We start from the raw sequence: 24000 nt of genomic DNA on the forward strand, positions 1-24000 counted from the left end.
CAGGACAGTAACACAAGACCCCCCCTCTTCACACAGGTTCATCACAGTACACACACACACACACACACACACACACACACACACACACACACACACACACACACACACACACGGTACCTGTGGCCAGCCTCAGCTGGGGGCGTGTCTAGGATGTCAGTTGGGGGCGTGGCCAGGTGTCCAGGGGGCGTGTCCAGGAGGTCAGTGATGCTGATGGCGGTGGCCTTGGCGGGGTGCAGCGTCTGACGAGACCGGGCACCAGACCGTGGCACCAGAGAGCATTCTGGGTAGGGACAGGGTGGACCGGTTACTGGTGACAACTGCAATCTCTAATCTAACCTAACCTAATCTAACCTAATCTAACCTAATCTAATCTAATCTAACCTAACATAATCTAACCTAACCTAATCTAACCCTCAGTTTTGGTACTACTAGACCTTAGCGCTCTTGACACTGTAGACCGTATGTATGTAAAGCACTTTGAATCGCCCCTGTTGTATGAAATGTGCTATAGTATACTGCAGTGGTGTGCCGTCAGGGCCAGCAAGGCCTTCTCTGCTGGCCTAAACATCATCAGAATATACATTTTATTTTAATATATATTTTCCACAAATATGTATTAATGATTCCCCATAGTCTATTCTCTTCATTTCATAGCTTTCCTCTTGGTTGCGCTGCTTCCAGTCTCCGATTGAGATTTGGAGGGCTGGCCTTTATGTTAGAGCTTTTATCCAATCAAAATGTGTTGCTAGGGGGCTCAAAAATCTGCCCGCCTTCACATTAAACGGTGCTGCGGATTCGACCTGTAACTTAACATTGGAACGAGAAAACCTGTGGCGTACCTAGTAAACCTACGTAGATGCGAGCAAAAGCAACAACGGCGCCTGCTGTAAGGCTCAATGATGTCAGCACCCAGCACGTCTTTTGATTGGATACGCACTATTGCTACGCACTATTGATACGCACTATTGATATTCACTATTGAGATGCGGAACTATGCCGGTAGATGTGAAACTTTTGAAAGGGTGCAGGGAAACGGAGCCTCACAACGAAAGCTTTCGTTGACTGATCGATAATACTGATCGATTGTGTCCTGTTTTTGGGTAAACAATAACTTTCATTTAGGGGACACAATGAAAGCGCCAAGTCCACAAACAGAGGAAACTACGTTGAGCTTCTTTCTTTTCTGGCTGAAAACAACCCAGATTTACATTACCACCTGTCCACAAACAAAGTGTTTACTGGGACGTCAGGCAAAATACAAAACGACCTGATTTTTGCTATTGCTGAAGTGATGGAAGAAGAGATCAAAATGGAGATTAAAAAGGCACCCTTTGTCGCTATTATGGTGGACGAGACGACAGACGTGGGTAATGTAGCGATCTTAAAGATGTTAGTTTAACACTCTTCATTGTAAATGCGGATTTATTGATTAAAAATGCTTCGGAAATATTAATATAACTCTGTTGTACTTGTCTGACTATGTTAAGGTGATGCAACGCCCGGTTATACTGTGTTTCTGTCTAGTTTCTAGAGCCATGGCGTCATAACGATGGTATTAAGAGGTAGAATAATTCAGGTAGGAATGTGTCGGACATCACTGAAGGCCTAGGTGTGAAATGCACCGCCCGCCACTGGTATACTGTTATAGTATAGTACTATAGTATACTAGTTATTGGTGACAACTGCAATCTCTAATCTAACCTAATCTGATCTAACATACTCTAATTACTATCCTCTTTTTTCCTGTATTATTTAATGCTGTATGTAAAGCACTTTGAATCGCCCCTGTTGTATGAACTTGTAAGAGATGTAGGTTGTAGGCTGCAGGGGTTAGGGTGTAGTGTGTAAGGCAAGGCAAGTTTATTTGTATAGCACATTTCATACAACAGGGGCGATTCAAAGTGCTTTACATACAGATTTAAATAATACAGGAAAAAAGAGGATAGTAATAAAATCTAATCTAATCTAATCTAATCTAATCTCTAATCTCCCCAGGCCTCTCACCTGCTGGCTCTTCCTCTGGCCTGGGGGGGGCCCTGAGGGTGGAGCAGCGCCTGCCCCCGCCCCCCCCCTCCCTGCCCAGCCTGGGGGGCGGGGGCCGGGGCAGCAGGATGGTGTCGTCCCCTGGGGAGCCGCCGAGGCTGGAGACAGGCCCGGACAGGAGGGAGTTACTGGTGCCTGACCTCTGTTGACACACACACACACACACACACGCACACACACGCACACACAGGACTGACCATCAGGGCATCAGTGACACCACACGACACATGCATGCACATACACACACACATACCCTCCCCCCTACACACACACACACATGTAGACCCCCACACACACATACCCTCCCCACCACACACACATGCATGCACACACACACACACGTACCCCCCCACACACACACACACACATGTACCGCCCCCCCCTACACACACACACGTACCCCCCCACACACACACATATACCGCCCCCCCCTACACACACACACATACCCTCCCCCCCACACACACATACATGTACCCCCCCCTCCCACACACACACACACACCACCCCCCCCCACACACCCAGCCCCCCCCCCTCACCTGTGCCAGGGCGTGTGCCAGCCTCCCCGTGCCGTCCACAGCCTCCATCAGGCGCTGGTGGAACCTCATCCTCACGTCGCCGCGGCAACCGAACGCCAACACTCCGACCCCCGGGAAGGAGAGGAGCACCCTGCGCCCCCCCCCTCCCCCCGCCCCCCCCCTCCCCGCCACGCAGCGCAGCAGCAGCAGCAGGGTCTCCCTGACGCAGCCTTCCACCACGTCCCTCTGCAGGACAAGCCCTGGCCCTGGCCCCGCCCCCCCTCCTGACGACAACGCCAGAGCCACGGCCGCCATGTTGAGAGGGACCACGGGGACGTCACCCCCCCGCGCCGCTGAGGAGAGAGAAAGAGGGGGGGGGGGGGAGGAGCCACACACAGAGACAGAGGTCACACAGAGGTCACCGTGTTCCACCACACACACACAGAGGTCACACAGAGGTCACCATGTTACACCACACACACACACAGAGGTCACACAGAGGTCACCATGTTACACCACACACACACAGAGGAGGTCACACAGAGGTCACCATGTTACACCACACACACACACAGAGGTCACACAGAGGTCACCATGTTACACCACACACACAGAGGAGGTCACACAGAGGTCACCATGTTACACCACACACACACAGAGGTCACACAGAGGTCACCATGTTACACCACACACACACACACAGAGGTCACACAGAGGTCACCATGTTACACCACACACACACAGAGGTCACACAGAGGTCATGATGTTCCACCACACACACACACAGAGGTCACACAGAGGTCACCATGTTACACCACACACACACACAGAGGTCACACAGAGGTCACCATGTTACACCACACACACACACAGAGGTCACAGAGAGGTCACCATGTTACACCACACACACACACAGAGGGGGATGAGCAGGGGGGAGATGGATACAGTAGGTTAATGTTTTTCACACACACACACGGTCGCATAGAAGGTTGCATGCACACGCTCACACACACACTCACACATACACTCACGCTCACACACACAATCACACACACACACACACACACACACACACGCTCACACACACACACACACACACGCACACGCTCACACACACACACACACACACACACACACACTCACACACACGCTCACACACACACACACTCACTCACACACACACACACACACTCACCAGCAGCGGGGCTTCTGGTCTGTTTCAGGCCGTGTGATTGGACGAGCCTCTTGGACAGCAGGAAGACGGGCCTCTGCAGGAGCAGCGTCCCCCCGCCCCCCCCCACCTCTATCTGCTCCCGGGACAACGTGAAGGTCCCCAGGCCCGCGATGTGGACCCCCTGCACACACACACACACACACACACACACACACGGACGGACGGACGGAAGCACACACACACGCACACACACAAATGGACAGACACACACACGGACGGACGGACGCGCACACACACACACACACACACACACACACACACACACACATGGACAGACACACACACACACACGGACGGACGCACACACACACACACACACACACACACACACACATGGACAGACACACACACATGGACGGATGCACACACACACACACACACATACACACACAGAAACACGGACACACACACACACACACACACAGACAGACAGACGGACACACACACACGGACGGACACACACACACACACACACACGGACAGACACACACACACACACACACGGACAGACGGACACACAGGCACACACATATTTTATGTCAAACTCAACATGTTTTTACTGGGCTACAACAGAACACAGATGTGTTGACATATCAACTTCCAGTCTGTTCTAGGTCTGATAGACTGTATGTGTTGACGCGTTGTTGCCTTACCTTCTGCAAGGTCAGCTGTTGCTCAATAAAAGCTGACACGTTTGACCAGATGCTTTCCACGTCTGAAATAAAGAGGCAAGGCAAGGCAAGTTTATTTGTATAGCACATTTCATACAACAGGGGCAATTCAAAGTGCTTTACATGCATTATTTAAAAATACAGCAAGAGGAGCATAGTAAGAAAATTTAAATTACAATGAATAAAAGCAAATATAAGAACTAAATAGATAAAACATTTAAAAAGACAATAGTTAATGGAAAAAAGACATTGATAGAAGTGTTTGTGTTTAATCATAACTGCTGCAAAACATGAAGGTTTTTAGCTTAGATTTAAATATTTTAAGGGTTTGGGCCTGTTTGATTTCTTCAGGGAGTTTGTTCCAGGAGCATGCAGCAGCGTGACTGAAAGCTGCTGCACCGTGTTTTGTTTTTACTCTTGGAATTATTAGCTGGTTAGTCTCAGCTGACCTTAGGGACCTTGGGGGAATATAGGGTGGGAGGAGATCTGATATGTATTTTGGTCCAAGACCATTTTGTGATTTGTATGTAATTAGGAGGATTTTGAATTCAATTCTCTGAGAGACTGGTAGCCAGTGCAGGGATCTCAGGATTGGTGTAATGTGTTCAAATGTCTTTGTTTTTGTTAGGACCCTATAGCAGCGGCGTTTTGGATGAGCTGCAATTTACGAACAGCTCCTTTAGATAGGCCTGTTAGTAGACCAGCTCCTTTAGATAGGCCTGTTAGTAGACCATTACAATAATCAAGTCTACTCGAAACAAATGCATGGATGAGTTTTTCAAGGTCTTGCTTGGACATGAAACCTCTCATTCTTGTTATGTTTTTCAGGTGATAGTAGGCTGATTTAGTTATTGAGTTTATGTGGCTGTTGAAGTTTAGATCGGAGTCTAGAATTACATCAAGATTTCTGACCAGTTTTTTACTGTGAAGAGAGAGAGAATCAAGTTTTGCACTGACTTTCGATCTTTTGTCAGGTGCACCGAATACAATTATCTCTGTTTTGTCCTTGTTTAGTTGGAGGAAGTTTTGTGGTCTATAAGTGGTTATAACAGAGAGATAAGGCCTAAGGCTGTGGTTATAACAGAGAGATAAGGCCTAAGGCTGTGGTTATAACAGAGAGATAAGGCCTATACGTCTGAGGATCTCCACCGATGGAAATGGCCCACGGGTGTTTGACAACCCGGAGTCAGCAGCCTTACAGTTTATTGAGCATCGCTGAGGACGGTAGGCCTACTGTAACGGTGCGTTTTCAAGAAACCTTAATTTGGGATATGGTTTAATAGGTGCGGGGATTATTTTATTTTTTTAACGCAATATGCGTATTGGTCTATTACCCGCTTGGCACCTTGTACAGTTTATCTGACATTTGAGTTTGTTCTAAGCTATGTGACCAACATGTAAGCTTGTTATGGCCATAATTCCCCAGTGGGTTATTTTACTAACTGTACAACCCCTTACAATTCTGATGGACACATCATCTGAACACATCTTGGACAATTTACCCAAAGCAGAGGGCTTTTGGGCTGACTTGTTCTAAGTCATGGACCTAGGAAGGTTATTGTTTTGTTTTACTATGATACTGTTCTTAGTCATATTGTTCTCTGCTTATAGAGATCACCAAGTTTTTGTTTTGTGTCTTATAAGTTACATGTTATTATTTACTTTGTTAATGCACCAGGGGTCTTACATTATATTATAACCAACACTCATTCTATGGTTAAATACGTAAACATTTATCTATGACTAGCAATCAGAGGAATTTGTGCTATTCCACCTGGAATGTAAATGGATTAGGGTGTCCAGCTAAGAGAAAAAAGATTTTGAGACATTTGAAAATTAAAAAACAGGATATAGTTTTTTTGCAGGAAACACATTGCTCTCATCAGGAATCAGTTAAACTATGCAGAGAATGGGTGGGGCATGTATTCTTTAGTGCTGGGTTTTCTAACAGTAAAGGGGTAGCCATACTAATTAACAAAGGTTTGCAATTTAAGCTAAGGAAGGAGGTTAAAGATGAGGAGGGCAGATTAGTTATAATATTGGCTGACATACAAGGTCAGACCCTGATATTGGCCAATGTATATGCACCGAATGCAGATAATCCTAGTTTCTTTGCGGACTTGGAAAGTAAATTGTGTGATATTGGACAGTACCCTGTAGTTTTAGGGGGAGATTTCAATAATGCCCTAGATAAAATCCTGTATCGCAGTAAGCCAACAGGAGGTAGAGAGACTGATTCTGTTTTAATTATTAAGAGAATATGTAATTCCATGGGCCTTGTAGATGTATGGAGCCCCTTGCGAACCCCTTGCAGTAATGATTCGTAACAACCCGAATATTCCAGGAATTAGAATAAATGAGTCCACGCATAAGCTTATGTTATATGCGGATGACATATTATGGCTTGCCTCGGACCCAGGTAGATCTGTCCCAGCACTTTTAGACAACATCGAGTCCTTCTCCAAGCTATCAGGGTACAAGGTCAATTGGTCTAAGTCCGAGGCTCTTCCACTAACTTCGTATTGCCCTAAGACTTTATTCCAGGCAGCGTCTTTTCAGTGGCCTATGGAAGGTATAAAATACCTAGGTATCCTTTTTCCTCATCAAACCAGCAAAATAATCAACAAAAAATCCGACCCTCTTTTTAAGAAAATTGCTTTAGATACAGAAAGGTGGTCAACACTATTTCTATCATTATGGGGGAAGGTCAATGTCCTGAAGATGAACTGTATCCCGAGGTTGAATTACCTGCTCCAATGCCTTCCTATTGCCATACCCCATGTGTATTTCAAAAGGTTTGACCAAATTTGCTAAAAGTTTCTATGGAATGGTAAACGTGCTAGGATAACGTTGGAAAAGCTCCAAGTCCCGATCAATAAGGGTGGTATGGGTTTACCTAAACTAATATTGTTTCACTATGCCTACTGCCTGAGACACATTGCTCAGTGGACACTGCCACCTGAAAGGGCCCCTCCTTGGTTTGAGATTGAGCAAAAATTGCTTTCCCCTATTGCCCCTATAAATTCTATGTCCAGCAAATTATCATTTGAATTACGATCCCATCCTATAATAGCCAACCTCTACAATGTATGGAAGAAAATATCTAAGTCCTTTAAAGTAAATGTCTATCTTAACTCTGAATCTTGTATTTGGAATAACCCCAAATTGCAAATAAATAAGTGTTCCTTTATATGGAAGGAATGGGTAAGAAAAGGAATTGTAACATTAACAGACATATATGGGGGAGATGGTCTGAAATCATTTGAGGAGTTGGTTAATGAATATGGGTTGCCTAGACATGATTTTTGGAAATACTTGCAACTCCGCCATTTGCTGGACAGTATTCTAGGTAAAGGAATCACACCTCAACAGTCAACTCTTCTGTCTAGGATTACAAAGATATTGGGTATGGGACATGAGGCGGCTATCTATTATAAAATGGTTTTCCAACAGACGGTTAAGGTATCCTATGCATTGATGGTAATTTGGTCAGTTGATTTGAAAATTGATTTCACAGAAAAAGAATGGGACAAAATATGTGAGAACATTAAGAGAGTATCGAGAGACATTAAAATTAGACTGATCCAGTTCAAGGTTCTTAACCGGTTCTACTGGACCCCCTCCAGGATGTTCAGGCTGAAGCTCAAGGACAATGCTGATTGCTGGAAATGTTGCAGGCCGGAAGGGACCCTGGTTCACTCTGGGAATGTCCTATGATTCAAAATTACTGGCGAAAGATCCACGAATGGGTGCAAAACATTACCCAGGACAACTTTGAGTTTTGTCCGAGACTGTATGTTCTCAGTGATCCACAAATGACGTCTCTATGTGGAGCTGCAGGATTTATTCAGACCAGTATAATGGTTGGAAAACAAATCATTATGAGACACTGGAGGAACGCAGGGGAGCCATCTTTCCAGGAATGGCTTATGGAGTTGGCAAAGGTGGCAGCATACGAACAAATGTCCTTCAGTACTATGGACAGAACTGAACAATACACAGCAAAATGGGGAGAATACTTGAGATATATTGCTAGTCGGTTGTAAGACTTAAGTTGACAAATTGGATGAGTGATGAATGTAATCTATGGGTGCTTTTTTATTTATTTATTTTTATTTTATAGTTTGTTCTTTTTTCTGTAATATTTCTGTTTGATGACAGCAAGACTTATTCGGTGATATTGTTACCATTTTATACAAAAGTTGTATAAGTCAAGAAATGTGTTAATTGAAAAATTCAATAAAATACTGATTACAAAAAAAAAAATGTTTCCTGTACAGGGAAGGTTTGATATGGGTCTGTAGTTGTTTAGTACAAATGGGTCTAGGCCGTTCTTTTTTAGTAGAGGCTTAATAACTGCAGTTTTCAGGGCTTCAGGGAAGATTCCTGATGAAAGGGAGGTGGGTCATTTTTTAAATACGGTGCCTTTTCCGTCCCCAGTACTAAATCATGTTGTATTTTGTCTACATTTGGACAAATACTAATTCCATTAGGTTTTTCATGTATAGTCAATTGTTATTTATTATGAATATAATGATATGGGCTTCTAAGTTGTTGTTTTCTACATTTTAAAAGCTTTGGTTAAAGATGTAAATTGGATTTTGCATGGGATTTGGGATGTCCCCAGTGTTGTTCATTCAACTTCAATCCCAAAAATATTGACAAATTAAAAACATATACATTTCCAAATATGTTATTATTATTTCATAGTTATATCATTTATATATATATTATATAACAGAGAGATGACTAGGCCTATACGTGGTTATAACAGAGAGTCCGGTGCGTTATGAGCTGCAACGTTTGCAGGAAAAGCGCTATACAAATACATGTTGTTATTAATATTATTATTATTATTATTATTGTTATTATATTATTCTGATGAACCCACCGTTCTCGGAGAGCAGCGCCAGGGTTGGGAACCCCTTCCTCTCCGCCTCTCCCACCAAGGACAGCAGCCTGTCGGTCATGTCTGGAGGTCTGTCTGTCTGTCGGTAGTACCGTTGGTCTGGATATGACGCGTATAATAAAAACAGAAAAAACATGATTGTTATACATAAATATAGCCTACTCTTTTAAACGTGTTTAGTTTCTAGCTATCTGTTTTATGTAAAGCACTTAGCCTACCTGATGTATGTCTTCCGTGGTCAAGTTATGAAGTTATGCCTTCATCATAACTTTCCTCCGCCGGTCGGTAAATCTGCTCCGGGGAAATGAAGATCAGGTGCGCTCAGGTGTGCTTTGTTGCCAGGAGCGACGACGTCACAATAGACGCGGAATAATCGGTCATAAAGCAGTCAGACGGGTGAAGTCATAGAGCGTGGGGTCCAGAGGTCTGCGGTGGTCGACCAAGTCTCTCTGCCAGCAGGTGTCCAACACGTGATTTTTCCCCCCTCCCAAATGTCGTTGTTTGGTACCTGTACTATATCAATGACAATAAAGACCATTCATTCATTCATTCATTCATTCATTCATTCATTCATTCATTCAATAAGCATATACCACTGGCCTGAAGTGAGCTATTGCTTTTATAAAACGGTTACCAACACTGTCAGTATGAATTAGAAAAGCACACTCAAATTCAAATAGTTTTTATTCGTAATTAATCATCTTAAATAGTTCCCCTCAAATAAAATAGTTCCTCTTATTGCAGTTGGTCGCTAAGCAACAACAACACAACAACATTTTCATTATTTGCATCTATTTATTTACATTAATTTGGTGTCCAACACGTGATCCCAGGTGTGTCTGATATCACCTGGGAAGTGTTAGTGACAAATACACAAGTCATTTCACAGTATCTACTGTTCTAAAGTGCATTTACACATCATGTGGTTCTATGGGATCCGCCTGAGTAGGATATTAACACACACACACACACACACACCCCAGCTACACACGCACACACACCCCAGCTTCACACACACGCACACCCCAGCTACACACGCACACACACGCACACCCCAGCTACACACGCACACACACACGCACACCCCAGCTACACACGCACACACACCCCAGCTACACACGCACACACACGCAGCTGTAGATGCTGTTGTATTGTTACGGATGTTTATTTTATTTTATATGTCATATACACAGAATACAGCCGTAGACGGTACAGCGAAATGCTTTGATACAGATACAGAATACTTTATTCATCCCCGAAGGGCAATTCAGTTTCCACAGTTCATGGCCACCAACACAATGAATGAATGAATGAATGAATGAATGAATGAATGAATGGTCTTTATTGTCATTGATATAGTACAGGTACCAAACAACGAAATTTGGGAGGGGGGGCTCCCCTGGTGCTAGGAAAAAAAACTAAAAACAAGAAGGGAAAAGAGCTGGTTTACATACATAAAGGCTATGTACACTATCCACTATACTATACTATACAAATAAAACACTGTGCTGTACTCTATGCTATGCTATACCTATTCTAACATTTCCTATCTCTGAACCTTATGTACCCGAGGGTTGTCATATTGCACATTCATTTAAAGTGTCGCAGTTTGCAGGTTTGAAATGTACACAGTTGTGTTTCAGTATTGCACTTGATTTCAATCTAGTAGCTGCCATCAATGCACGATCACACAACGACACACTCACTCAATCACTGGAGCTCAGCACCCAGGCCACGGTCCAACAGTCCCACACACACAGTCCCAGTCCCACAGACCCAGGCCACGGTCCAACAGTTCAAGTTTAAGAACAGTTCAAGAGATAGGCTATACATAAAAATAAAATAAAAAGTGCATAAGTTCACAGTTCAAGTTTAAGAACAGATTCAAGGGGTGCAAAAAAGTGCATAGGAGATGGCAGGACCCCCTCTTTCCCTGCTCGGTCTACTCATTAGCAGCCGAACGGCTGAAGGAATAAAGGATTTGGCGTAACGGTTTGTCTCTCTGGGGGAGCAGCACTTCTATAACAAAACAGTGTAGGCTAAACCTACACGTCTTATGAGATGAATATCATTTTTTTTTTTACTAATTATTTCCAGAGTTGATGATGACGTCCTCCGGGTCAGAGAAGCGCGAGCAGGGGTTCGGAGCGCTACACCGGCCTGCCCGCGGTCCAGAGGGGGCTGCGGCGCACCCAGCGCAACGACCAGGAGCTGCGCAGGACGCCTGCGCAGAAGGACCTGGACCTTCGGAACGCGACCGGCGCAGGTCAGACTGGTGGTCACTCACACTCACACGACCTCCTATTTATCAATGACGTTATTATGACGTTTAAGATTGACATTGAAGTCACTTTTAGACGCTTTTATCCAAAGCGACTTACTAGTTTGTCTCAGTAAGTGAATCTGTAGTCATCAGTCGTCTTCAGTTAAACCTGCCATTAGAACACGTGACATCAGTAGTTACAATGATGGAGAGAGGACTGGTAATGTAGGGTGTTAGGGAGGAGAGGAGAGGGGGAGGAGGAGGAGAGGAGAGGAGAAGAGAGGAGAGGAGAGGAGGAGAGGAGAGGAGAGGAGGAGGAGAGGAGAGGAGGATGGATGGATGGATAGAGGGTGTGCAGGGGTATTCAATTACAAATTCAGTTGGGCCAGATTTGAAAACCAAGACATTTTGCTGGGCCAGACATTTTCAGCGACCAGTAGCCTAGGCACCAGGTAATGACACATTTCAAACCAACACAAATGAATGTAGGCCTAAGGAAATACAAGCAGTTTATTTATAGTTTTCCTTTTAAATTAGGTAACATCTGACACAGGCACGTCCAAAAGACTTGATTGAACACAATAAAAGAGCTGTAATTGAACAATGCCCTGATTGGGTTGACTGTTCACACGCTCACACGTCACACCTTGCCACGCCCAATGCGTGATATTTGAGAGCCCTGGTGTTATATTCACGTTCTGTAGGCTACTATTGTATTGTAACGATCCTGTATGAGGCCCGTTAACAGCTCCACCAAGGGAGTTAACTCTCTTGGTCTAATGGTTAGCGCGGTCGTCGGTTATGCGGGAGATCGGGGTTCGATTCCCGCATGGAGCGAGTTACACTACCAAGTCTCCGTTCGCTACAGTATGAACACTCGCGAAATACGTTTTTCTCTGCTTTTATGGCTGGGCCAATCGGGGGTCGCGTCTGGGCCGCATGCGGCCCGTGGGCCGCTAATTGAATAGGCCTGTAGGGTGTTAGGAGGAGGAGAGGTCTGAGGAGAGGGGGATGGATGGATAGAGGGTGTTAGGGAGGAGAGGAGAGGGCGATGGATGGATAGATAGAGGGTGTTAGGGAGGAGAGGAGAGGGGGATGGATGGATAGAGGGTGTTAGGGAGGAGAGGAGAGGGGGATGGATGGATAGAGGGTGTAGGGTGTTAGGGAGGAGAGGAGAGGGGGAGGAGGAGAGGAGAGGGGGATGGATGGATAGAGGGTGTAGGGTGTTAGGGAGGAGAGGAGAGGGGGATGGATGGATAGAGGGTGTAGGGTGTTAGGGAGGAGAGGAGAGGGGGTGGATGGATAGATAGAGGGTGTTAGGGAGGAGAGGAGAGGGGGATGGATGGATAGAGGGTGTTAGGGAGGAGAGGAGAGGGGGATGGATGGATAGATAGAGGGTGTTAGGGAGGAGAGGAGAGGGGGTGGATGGATAGAGGGTGTAGGGAGGAGAGGAGAGGGGGATGGATGGATAGAGGGTGTTAGGGAGGAGAGGAGAGGGGGATGGATGGATAGAGGGTGTAGGGTGTTAGGGAGGAGAGGAGAGGGGGTGGATGGATAGAGGGTGTAGGGTGTTAGGGGGTGAAGAGGTCTGAGGAGGAGGAGAGGATGGAGGGTTGAGGGAGGAGAGGAAAGGGGGATGAAGGGTGGGAGGAGGAGAGACTGATGGACCATTTTGAGCCAACCAGATATGGACCTATGTAGCTGACTTCTGCCTTATATGGTCATGTCCTGTCATATATGCCTTATATGGTCATGTCCTGTCATATGTGCCTTATATGGTCATGTCCTGTCATATGTGCCTTATATGGTCATGTCCTGTCGGCTACCTGTCAGCCCCCCTGCAGTAGCAGACACCAGTCAAACAGACCTGACCTTTCACCCCATGTGTGTATTACAACCCTTAGGGGGTCATCCAGGGGTCACTCACCCCTCTCTTGTCTCCGTCCACCCCCCCTCCCCCCCTTCCAGGTCACTCCCGGGAGCAGGTGGGTAACCATGACAACCACGGCGGTCCGCGGGCCGACAACAAGCCTTCGCCGGAACACGCCGACCTGCGGCACAAACCCTCCTCCTTCGGAGAGGTCACGCCCTTCCCCCTCTACTGACCCACCCTCCTCCTTCTAGAGGTCACGCCCTCCCCCTCTACTGACCCACCCTCCTCCTTCTAGAGGTCACGCCCTTCCCCCTGTACTGACCCACCCTCCTCCTTCTAGAGGTCACGCCCTCCCCCCTGTACTGACCCACCCTCCTCCTTCTAGAGGTCACGCCCTTCCCCCTGTACTGACCCTCCCTCCTCCTTCTAGAGGTCACGCCCTTCCCCCTGTACTGACCCACCCTCCTCCTTCTAGAGGTCACGCCCTTCCCCCTGTACTGAGGCCGTGCCTTTTTACCTACTAAAAGAGCCTAGTCTTTACAATGCTAAGCTGCTATTTACACACAACGACCACTAGTTGGCCGTCTATAAACTAGCCTGTAAATTAGCCTGCCTCCAACACAGAAAAACTGCAAAATAGCTTCATACTAGCTTATCCTGATGTGATGAAAATGTAAGGATACTGGGTGGTAGAACGCACATACAGTGCCTTGCAAAAGTATTCACCCCCCTTGGCTTTTTACCTATTTTATTACATTACAACCTGTAATTTAAAAAAAAAAATGAATCAGAATTTTATTTGATGAATCTTCACAAAATAGTGTTCGTTTTTAAATGAAATGAGAAATATATATATTAAAAAAGAATTTAAATTTTACTGAAAATTGGCATGTGCATATTCACCCCCTTTGTTATGAAGCCCCTAAAAACTTCTGTTGCAACCAATTACCTTCAGAAGTCACATAATTAGTGAAATGAAGTCCACTTGTATGCAATCTAAAACTGTATCATCAGTAATTCGTACAGAGTTATATCACCATACCTATTGAGGTATCTCAATTGCACAGTAGTAGCAATTGAGTCCTCGTCAAATTTAAGCATGGGTGCTAGGGTGACTTGGTACGTGCTGGCATGTCAAACCCTAGCACCCTAACCCTAGTTTTCCCACATGTACCGTAACATATGTATTTACTTGTTTCAATCTTATAGTAATTCTTATATTATTTAGTTATTTTGTTTATCTTTGTTCTATGCCCCTTGGAGTGTATGTTTTATTCTTGTTTTATGATGTAGTTTATATTATTGCTATTGTGTGTTTTATTGATTACTATTGTTCTATTATTGTTTTTATGCTGTGTGGATATGTTAAAGCACTTTGAGCAACGTTTGCAGGACAAGTGCTCTACAAATAAAGGTTCTTAAAGGTTATTATACATACAGATACAGGTCTATCTATACAAGTGGATGAGATACTCAGCTGCACAGTGTGAAATGATTCTTATAATCTGGTTCATAGAATTAAAGGCTACGGAGCTTTCTGGTTACGGCCAGAACTGGTTTCAGAAGGTTAGCGGGGGCATGCAGGAGGAGGAGGGGGGGGGAGGGGGCACAAAGATGTCCACCTGTCCTGGGTTGTCAGTGTCTGTGAGGGGTGACAGAGGCCCACTACTGTCTGTCTGTCTGTCTGTCTGTCTGTCAGTATGGCGGCCCCTGGGAGCTCTATCGTGCTGGGTATGTGTCTCAGGGTTAGGGTTAGGCTTCCCTCATCCACACATCCAACCCAGGAGACGTATGGAGCACACACATCCAACCCAGGAGACGTATGGAGCACACACATCCAACCCAGGAGACGTATGGAGCACACACATCCAACCCAGGAGACGTATGGAGCACACACATCCAACCCAGGAGACGTATGGAGCACACACATCCAACCCAGGAGACGTATGGAGCACACACACATCCAACCCAGGAGACGTATGGAGCACACACATCTAACCCAGGAGACGTATGGAGCACACACACATCCAACCCAGGAGACGTATGGAGCACACACACATCCAACCCAGGAGACGTATGGAGCACACACATCTAACCCAGGAGACGTATGGAGCACACACATCTAACCCAGGAGACGTATGGAGCACACACATCTAACCCAGGAGACGTATGGAGCACACACATCCAACCCAGGAGACGTATGGAGCACACACATCCAACCCAGGAGACGTATGGAGCACACACACATCTAACCCAGGAGACGTATGGAGCACACACATCTAACCCAGGAGACGTATGGAGCACACACATCCAACCCAGGAGACGTATGGAGCACACACATCCAACCCAGGAGACGTATGGAGCACACACATCTAACCCAGGAGACGTATGGAGCACACACACATCTAACCCAGGAGACGTATGGAGCACACACATCTAACCCAGGAGACGTATGGAGCACACACACATCCAACCCAGGAGACGTATGGAGCACACACATCTAACCCAGGAGACGTATGGAGCACACACATCTAACCCAGGAGACGTATGGAGCACACACATCCAACCCAGGAGACGTATGGAGCACACACATCCAACCCAGGAGACGTATGGAGCACACACACATCTAACCCAGGAGACGTATGGAGCACACACATCTAACCCAGGAGACGTATGGAGCACACACATCCAACCCAGGAGACGTATGGAGCACACACATCCAACCCAGGAGACGTATGGAGCACACACATCTAACCCAGGAGACGTATGGAGCACACACATCTAAGCTAAGCTAAAGAAGAGCTCATTACATGTCTGGTATGTGGCCTGTAGATTATATGGCTTAGGAGACAGGGGGGAGAATGATAATGAGGAATAGGGAGGGGAGTAGAGGAGAGGAGAGGAGAGGTCAGCTTAGATCTTCATTTTTCAAGTGTTGACAACCAGATGAGTGGATAGGGCGCCTCCCACTTCGACTCTTTACATGTACACGTTTCCCATTCAGCAGACGCTGTTATCCAAAGCGAGTACAGTCAAATTATGAAAACTAAACAAATGCAGCATGCAGGTTGCCACATTACTATTATTTTTTACAAAGGTACTAGCCTATTGCAGAGGGAATACTTTTGTGAACATATCAAGTCATAGTAAGTGAAAGCACTCCACTTGGAAACACTGGATAAATAAACAATAGAAACTCACCTGTTCTACGTATTGTGGGACATCCACGTGTTGAAATGACGACTAGCAAGAGGCACCACCAACCAAACACGGCCATGAAGACCAAGGAACTCTCCAAACAAGTCCGAGACAAAGTTGTTGAGAAGTACAATGGCGTCCATCAATGTCGCCAAAGGAAAACCCAATCCTTAGGCTACTTAAGTTTCGTGAGACATGTACAAAAAATCTGGTCTCATTTTGATGAGTAAGCCTGTATTTTCCTTTAGGGACGTTGATGGAATTCCCCCCTGCTCTGCCCAAGGCATCTGGGTGCAGTGTTCCTGGATTCAATGTCATGACAGATAAACAGAACTTTGATTGATTGACAGTTACAGGAGATCGATTAATACGAACTCCAGGTCCCAGAAGGCCTTGCGGCCAGGCGTCACAGAAGTTGACAGTTTTGTTTGTATCGTTTTGAGAAATGCGATTTGTAACGTCCAGGATTGAAAGTGAATATCTAATAGCGCGTTTATTGTTTGAAAGTGATCACAAGTGTACATGCCAACTGAAATGTTAGATAAAGAAGCTTTCGCTTTATAACCCGACGTCCTAGCCATCATAGGTAAAGGTAGAAATACTACAGCGCCTGTCCGCCCAGAAGGTGGCGCTATAACACCACCGCCACCATGTCACCAGAAGGTGGCGCTATAACACCACCGCCACCATGTCGCCTCGGCGGTCACGGAAGTTTCATTTCACCGTTTCTTTTCTTTTTCATTCCGTTTATTCCGCCACACGACACCGGACAGCGCGAGGTGAGCTTGTGATAACGGAGTCCTTGTTTTCCATCACTTGACTTCCTGGGGTGTGTGGTTTGGTACTAGACCATAATTGTTTCTACTCTATTTATTGTTTAGTAGCCTGTTATTGTTTTTGTTGTGAATCTTCTGTGACATTTCTATGTAAAAAGTGCTCTACAGACAGTGATTGATTGATTGATTGATTGACTCATTGATTACTATTGTTAGGCTCCATCATTGTTTTTATTTGTGAAGGACTTTGAGCGGCAACGTTTGCAGGAAAAGTGCTATACAACTAAAGGTTATTATTATTATTATTATTATTATTATTATTATTGACGACAAGTGACAGAATGTTGAATTCGGTTCAACAGAGTGAACAACCCGTTATTAACCCGTTATTAACGGAGATTCCAAAACTGCTTGTTTTTGTTATTTTTTACACAAAATAGCGTCTGCGGTTTCTTCTTCCCTATTGGGGGTTACGACGTGGAGCTCATCTTCATCTTCCTCTTCCTCTTCATCTTAATCTTCATCTTCCTCTTCCTCTTCCTCTTCCTCTTCCTCTTCATCTTCATCTTCCTCTTCATCTTCCTCTTCCTCTTCCTCTTCCTCTTCATCTTCATCTTCCTCTTCATCTTCCTCTTCATCTTCCTCTTCATCTTCCTCTTCATCTTCATATTCCTCTTCCTCTTCATCTTCATCTTCATCTCTCCTGCTGCGACTAAAGGAGATGAGAGCTCTGCTGCTGCTGCTGCTGGCCCTGTCCCCAGGTGTGTGTATATGTATATATATATATATATGTGTGTGTGTGTGTGTGTGTGTGTGTGTGTGTGTGTGTGTGTGTGTGTGTGTGCGTGCGTGCGTGCGTGCGTGCGTGCGTGCGTGCACGCGTGCGTGTATGTGTGTGTGTGTGTGTGTATATATATATGATATGCTAGTGTACGGTGCTCCTCTCAGCTCCTGGAAGGGTTCATTATAATATATATATATATATATATATATATATATATATATATATATATATGTTACAGTACATGTGGGAAAACTAGGGTTAGGGTTAGGTGCTAGGGTGCTACGGTTAGGGTTAGGGTTAAGGTTAGGGTTAGGGTTAAACATGCCAGCATGTACCAAGTCACCCTAGCACCTAACCCTAACCCTAGTTTTCCCACATGTACCGTCTTCCCACATGTACCGTAACATATACTGTATATATATATATATATATATATGATATATATATGATATGATATCATATGATATATGATATATATATGATATGCTAGTGTACGGTGCTCCTCTCAGCTCCTGGAAGGGTTCATTATAATGAACCCTTCCAGGAGCTGAGAGGAGCACCGTATATATATATATGTTACAGTACATGTGGGAAAACGAGGGTTAGGGTTAGGTGCTAGGGTGCTACGGTTAGGGTTAGGGGTAGGGTTAGGGTTAGGGTTAGGGTTAGACATGCCAGCATACAGTCGACGTAGCACCTAACCCTAACCCTAGTTTTCCCACATGTACCGTATTCCCACATGTACCGTAACATATATATACTGTATAATTATAATTATAATATAATGTTGCTCCTGCTACTTGGAAAGATCTTCAGCTCACGCTGAGTGTGTCTTGAGTCCTCAGTATTCAACCACCCCCTTTGCTGTGACACTCAACACAAGGTCGTGTTTGGACCACACTGGTGCTGTGACACTCAACACAAGGTCGTGTTTGGACCACACCGGTGCTGTGACACTCAACACAAGGTCGTGTTTGGACCACACTGGTGCTGTGACACTCAACACAAGGTCGTGTTTGGACCACACCGGTGCTGTGACACTCAACACAAGGTCGTGTTTGGACCACACTGGTGCTGTGACACTCAACACAAGGTCGTGTTTGGACCACACTGGTGCTGTGACACTCAACACAAGGTCGTGTTTGGATCACACTGGTGCTGTGACACTCAACACAAGGTCGTGTTTGGACCACACCGGTGCTGTGACACTCAACACAAGGTCGTGTTTGGACCACTCTGGTGCTGTGACACTCAACACAAGGTCGTGTTGGACCACACCGGTGCTGTGACACTCAACACAAGGTCGTGTTTGGATCACTCTGGTGCTGTGACACTCAACACAAGGTCGTGTTGGACCACACCGGTGCTGTGACACTCAACACAAGGTCGTGTTTGGATCACACCGGTGCTGTGACACTCAACACAAGGTCGTGTTTGGACCACTCTGGTGCTGTGACACTCAACACAAGGTCGTGTTTGGACCACACTGGTGCTGTGACACTCAACACAAGGTCGTGTTTGGATCACACTGGTGCTGTGACACTCAACACAAGGTCGTGTTTGGATCACTCTGGTGCTGTGACACTCAACACAAGGTCGTGTTTGGATCACTCTGGTGCTGTGACACTCAACACAAGGTCGTGTTTGGACCACACTGGTGCTGTGACACTCAACACAAGGTCGTGTTTGGATCACTCTGGTGCTGTGACACTCAACACAAGGTCGTGTTTGGATCACTCTGGTGCTGTGACACTCAACACAAGGTCGTGTTTGGACCACACTGGTGCTGTGACACTCAACACAAGGTCGTGTTTGGATCACACTGGTGCTGTGACACTCAACACAAGGTCGTGTTTGGACCACACTGGTGCTGTGACACTCAACACAAGGTCGTGTTTGGACCACACTGGTGCTGTGACACTCAACACAAGGTCGTGTTTGGACCACACTGGTGCTGTGACACTCAACACAAGGTCGTGTTTGGACCACACCGGTGCTGTGACACTCAACACAAGGTCGTGTTTGGACCACACTGGTGCTGTGACACTCAACACAAGGTCGTGTTTGGACCACACTGGTGCTGTGACACTCAACACAAGGTCGAGTTTGGACCACACCGGTGCTGTGACACTCAACACAAGGTCGTGTTTGGACCACACTGGTGCTGTGACACTCAACACAAGGTCGTGTTTGGATCACACTGGTGCTGTGACACTCAACACAAGGTCGTGTTTGGACCACACCGGTGCTGTGACACTCAACACAAGGTCGTGTTTGGATCACACTGGTGCTGTGGCTGAACAACATTCAGTTGGAAGAAGCTGTCACTCACAGACACGTGAGGTTTATTTGTGTTTGCTGCCTGGTCAGCATATCTGGTCTGTGACACGCAACCTCATGTTGTTTAACAGAAGGGAAGGAAGACGGCTTGCATCAGGCCAAACTGTCCTGAAATCTCACTCTGATGTTAGGAACTGGTATAAGGGTTAAAGTTAAGGTTGGGGGGTAAGGTTAGGGGTAAGGGGTTAGGGGTAAGGTTAGGGGTACGGGTTGTGCCCGTGTCTGAAGGCCTGTGTCTTGCCTCCCCAGGCCTGACCCCTCCCTCCCTCCCTCCCCACGCCTAACCCTGACCCCTCCCTCCCTCCCTCCCTCCCCAGGCCTGACCCTCCCTCCGTCCCTCCCTCCCTCCCCAGGCCTGACCCCTCCCTGACTCCCTCCCTCCCTCCCTCCCTCCCCAGGCCTGACCCCTCCCTCCCTCCCCAGGCCTGACCCTGACCCCTCCCTCCCCAGGCCTGACCCTCCCTCCCTCCCTCCCCAGGCCTAACCCTGACCCCTCCCTCCCTCCCTTCCTCCCCAAGCCTGACCCCTCCCTCCCTCCCTCCCCAGGCCTAACCCTGACCCCTCCCTCCCTCCCTCCCCAGGCCTGACCTTGACCCCTCCCTCCCTCCCTCCCTCCCCAGGCCTGACCCTGACCCCTCCCTCCCTCCCTCCCCAGGCCTGACCCCTCCCTCCCTCCCTCCCCCTGACCCTGACCCCTCCCTCCCCAGGCCTAACCCTGACCCCTCCCTCCCTCCCTCCCCAGGCCTGACCCCTCCCTCCCTCCCTCCCCCTGACCCTGACCCCTCCCTCCCTCCCTCCCCAGGCCTAACCCTGACCCCCTCCCTCCCTCCCTCCCCAGGCCTGACCCCTCCCTCCCTCCCTCCCCAGGCCTGACCCTGACCCCTCCCTCCCTCCCTCCCCAGGCCTGACCCTGACCCCTCCCCCCCTCCCTCCCCAGGCCTAACCCTGACCCCTCCCTCCCTCCCTCCCCAGGCCTGACCCTGACCCCTCCCTCCCTCCCCAGGCCTAACCCTGACCCCCTCCCCCCCTCCCTCCCCAGGCCTGACCCTGACCCTGACCCCCCCGCCCCAGAGGAGACCCCCCAGTCCTGAGCGCAGGAGCGCCAGGGAGGGGGAGCTGTACGTCCTGGAGTGTCCGTCCTGCCCCCGGCCCCCCAACACCACCCGGCTGTGGACCAGGAGCCCTGGCCTGGGGGGGGGCTTGGGGGAGGGGATGCTGGTCCAGGAAGAGGGGGTCCTGATCATCCTGGAGGTGTCGCCCAGCCACCGGGGGGTGTACGCCTGCTCTCTGGTGTAAGTGGCATCGTTGTGATTGTATCCACTCCACAGAGGTAACAGGAACTCCACAGAGGGAACAGGAACTCCACAGAGGGAACAGTAACTCAAAGTCCTCCCATAGAGGTCCGGCAGTTGACGTCACTCAATCTAAACTCCTCAAAAAAAAGTTTAGAAACGTTATTTTGGTTGATTATTCCTCCCCTTTAATAATACCAACTGGTATTGTATTTGATATGGTTGGAAAGCCTGATTAGTCACCTTTACAACGAGGTACAACTTGTAAGGACCATGCATTCATGGAATGAGCAACACAGCTAAATGTGTGGGTAGCGGCCCAATTTGTTTTGCCAAAATCCCCAAAATAATATTCATTTTCTTTGTTTATTTAGCTTAGCGATGTAGCGTTCTTTGTCTTGGTCGGTGAAGTGGGACGTAACCTCCGATGGTCTGAAGTTGCCACTGGCGCTGGTGCTGCATCCATTGTTTTCTACTCTGCCAATATGGCGCCGTAAACAAAGTTACGTGACTCGAGTCACGTGACGCCCGGAGCTCTATTCGGTTGTTAAGTCGTGACATGTTTCCGGGTCCAACGTTGGCTGAGGCGCTCTCTTCGAAATGCCGCAGTAATAATAATAATTCATTATATTTGTATAGCGCTTTTCCGAGGCTCAAAGACGCTGACAATATGGGAAAAACGGGAAAGTGCTGCTGTGTCCCTTGTTGTATGAATAGATCTGAGTCTAAAAAACGTTTGAACTGTCATTCTAGCGCTTTAGTACTCTGGTACTCTGGTGCGGGGACGTTTTGATTTGGACCCGGAAATTGCTAAACGTCACGCGTGACGTCAGACTTAACAACCGAATTCTGCTCTGGCTAGTAACCTAGTGTTGCTTATTTTCTATTGATTATGAATCAAAGAACAGATATCGAGTTTAAGACAATTTAATCAGTTACAGGCAGATTTATACATTACGTCTGTTCCCCTTGGACCTGGGCTGGAAAGAGAACGCTCTCTCTCTCTCTCTCCCCGTTCCGTTCCAGAGGGGAGGGGCCAGCGTGTATGTGTGTCTTTGCCCAACCCCCAAAGGTCCCTGTTGGTCATCTGGTTGCCATAGAACCCTCATTGTTAGAGGGCATCATGTCCTTGCATGCCCTGGTATGTGTGTGTGTTTAAAATATACTACATATTCATACATAGATCATACATACTACAGAAATATACGACACATCCCCCCTCGGACCACCCAGAGGGTGTTCCGAAACTAAACTACCATAAAACAAAAACAAAAACACAAAACCCCACAAAACATCCCCAAAAATGTTACTAGCACTTGTACCCAGTTGGAGAACAGCCTTTACCGCTGTCTCAGATTGATAACACTTTCATAGTCAGGAGCTTTCCATTTTCGTTGCGCTAGGAACAGAACCTCTCTCCTAGCTTTGTATAACCACCACATCACTTCTCAACTGACCTCAATCACACGATATAGAAACAAACAAACAATACACAAATAATGACATTCAGTTATCATAACACATAATTCTCCAACAGTAAGCATAGGACAAAGGGAATGCATTAATGCATAGATCTTCACCTCAGGTGAGGACTAGTCTTCTGAAAAGTTCATTAACGTGGACTGAGTGACTGATTTTCCAAAAACAGTCAATGAGGCCCTGCCTCCTAAGAAAGTCAAAAATCATGTCTGCTATAATAGGTGCTCCTATCTTAGCAAAATAAGTTTCCCATGCCCCTAAGACCGTTTCCAGCCATGCTATCATCTGCTGTCCATTCCCGTCGTTCCCTTTGATCTGCTGCTTCACTACCCTATTCATAGTCTTTAATCTTTTCCTAACTGGTCGTCGTCCGTCAGTGTCATTGAGGTTCAGGCAGCCGCCTGGTCCCCTCCCACGCTGATCAAGGTCTGGGGAGTCGCCCTCAGCATCATCTGAAGCATGGTGCAGGCACTCGCCAGCATCCCCAGTAGCACAGGTGTCCAGGCTTTGGACACCCCCAGGCTGGACCTCCAGACTGTCAACACTCTCTGCTTCGTTGGTTTCTGGTTCATTGGCATCTGGACAGCTTTCCACTGTCCCCTCGGTTTCAGGCACTGCCG

The 24000-nt window shown here is 47.0% G+C and overlaps 1 protein-coding gene across 1 annotated transcript in view; it reads right to left on the reverse strand.

Moving 5' to 3' along the window:
• LOC308165694 (coiled-coil domain-containing protein 81-like) overlaps positions 1–9436 on the reverse strand; it is a gene marked incomplete at both ends in the record, with an annotated part of 18626 nt that extends 9190 nt beyond the window's left edge. The window contains 6 exons of the mRNA XM_080539843.1: positions 118–280; positions 2005–2185; positions 2787–2914; positions 3757–3916; positions 4449–4510; positions 9358–9436. Of these exons, the coding sequence (XP_080395969.1) occupies positions 118–280; positions 2005–2185; positions 2787–2914; positions 3757–3916; positions 4449–4510; positions 9358–9436 (773 nt within the window). The remainder of the gene's footprint in view (positions 1–117; positions 281–2004; positions 2186–2786; positions 2915–3756; positions 3917–4448; positions 4511–9357) is intronic.
• Between the last annotated feature and the right edge of the window lie 14564 nt (positions 9437–24000).

The sequence above is a fragment of the Nansenia antarctica genome (genome assembly GCF_963989245.1).
Source record: "Nansenia antarctica genome assembly, chromosome: 9".
Taxonomy (NCBI): domain Eukaryota; kingdom Metazoa; phylum Chordata; class Actinopteri; order Argentiniformes; family Microstomatidae; genus Nansenia; species Nansenia antarctica.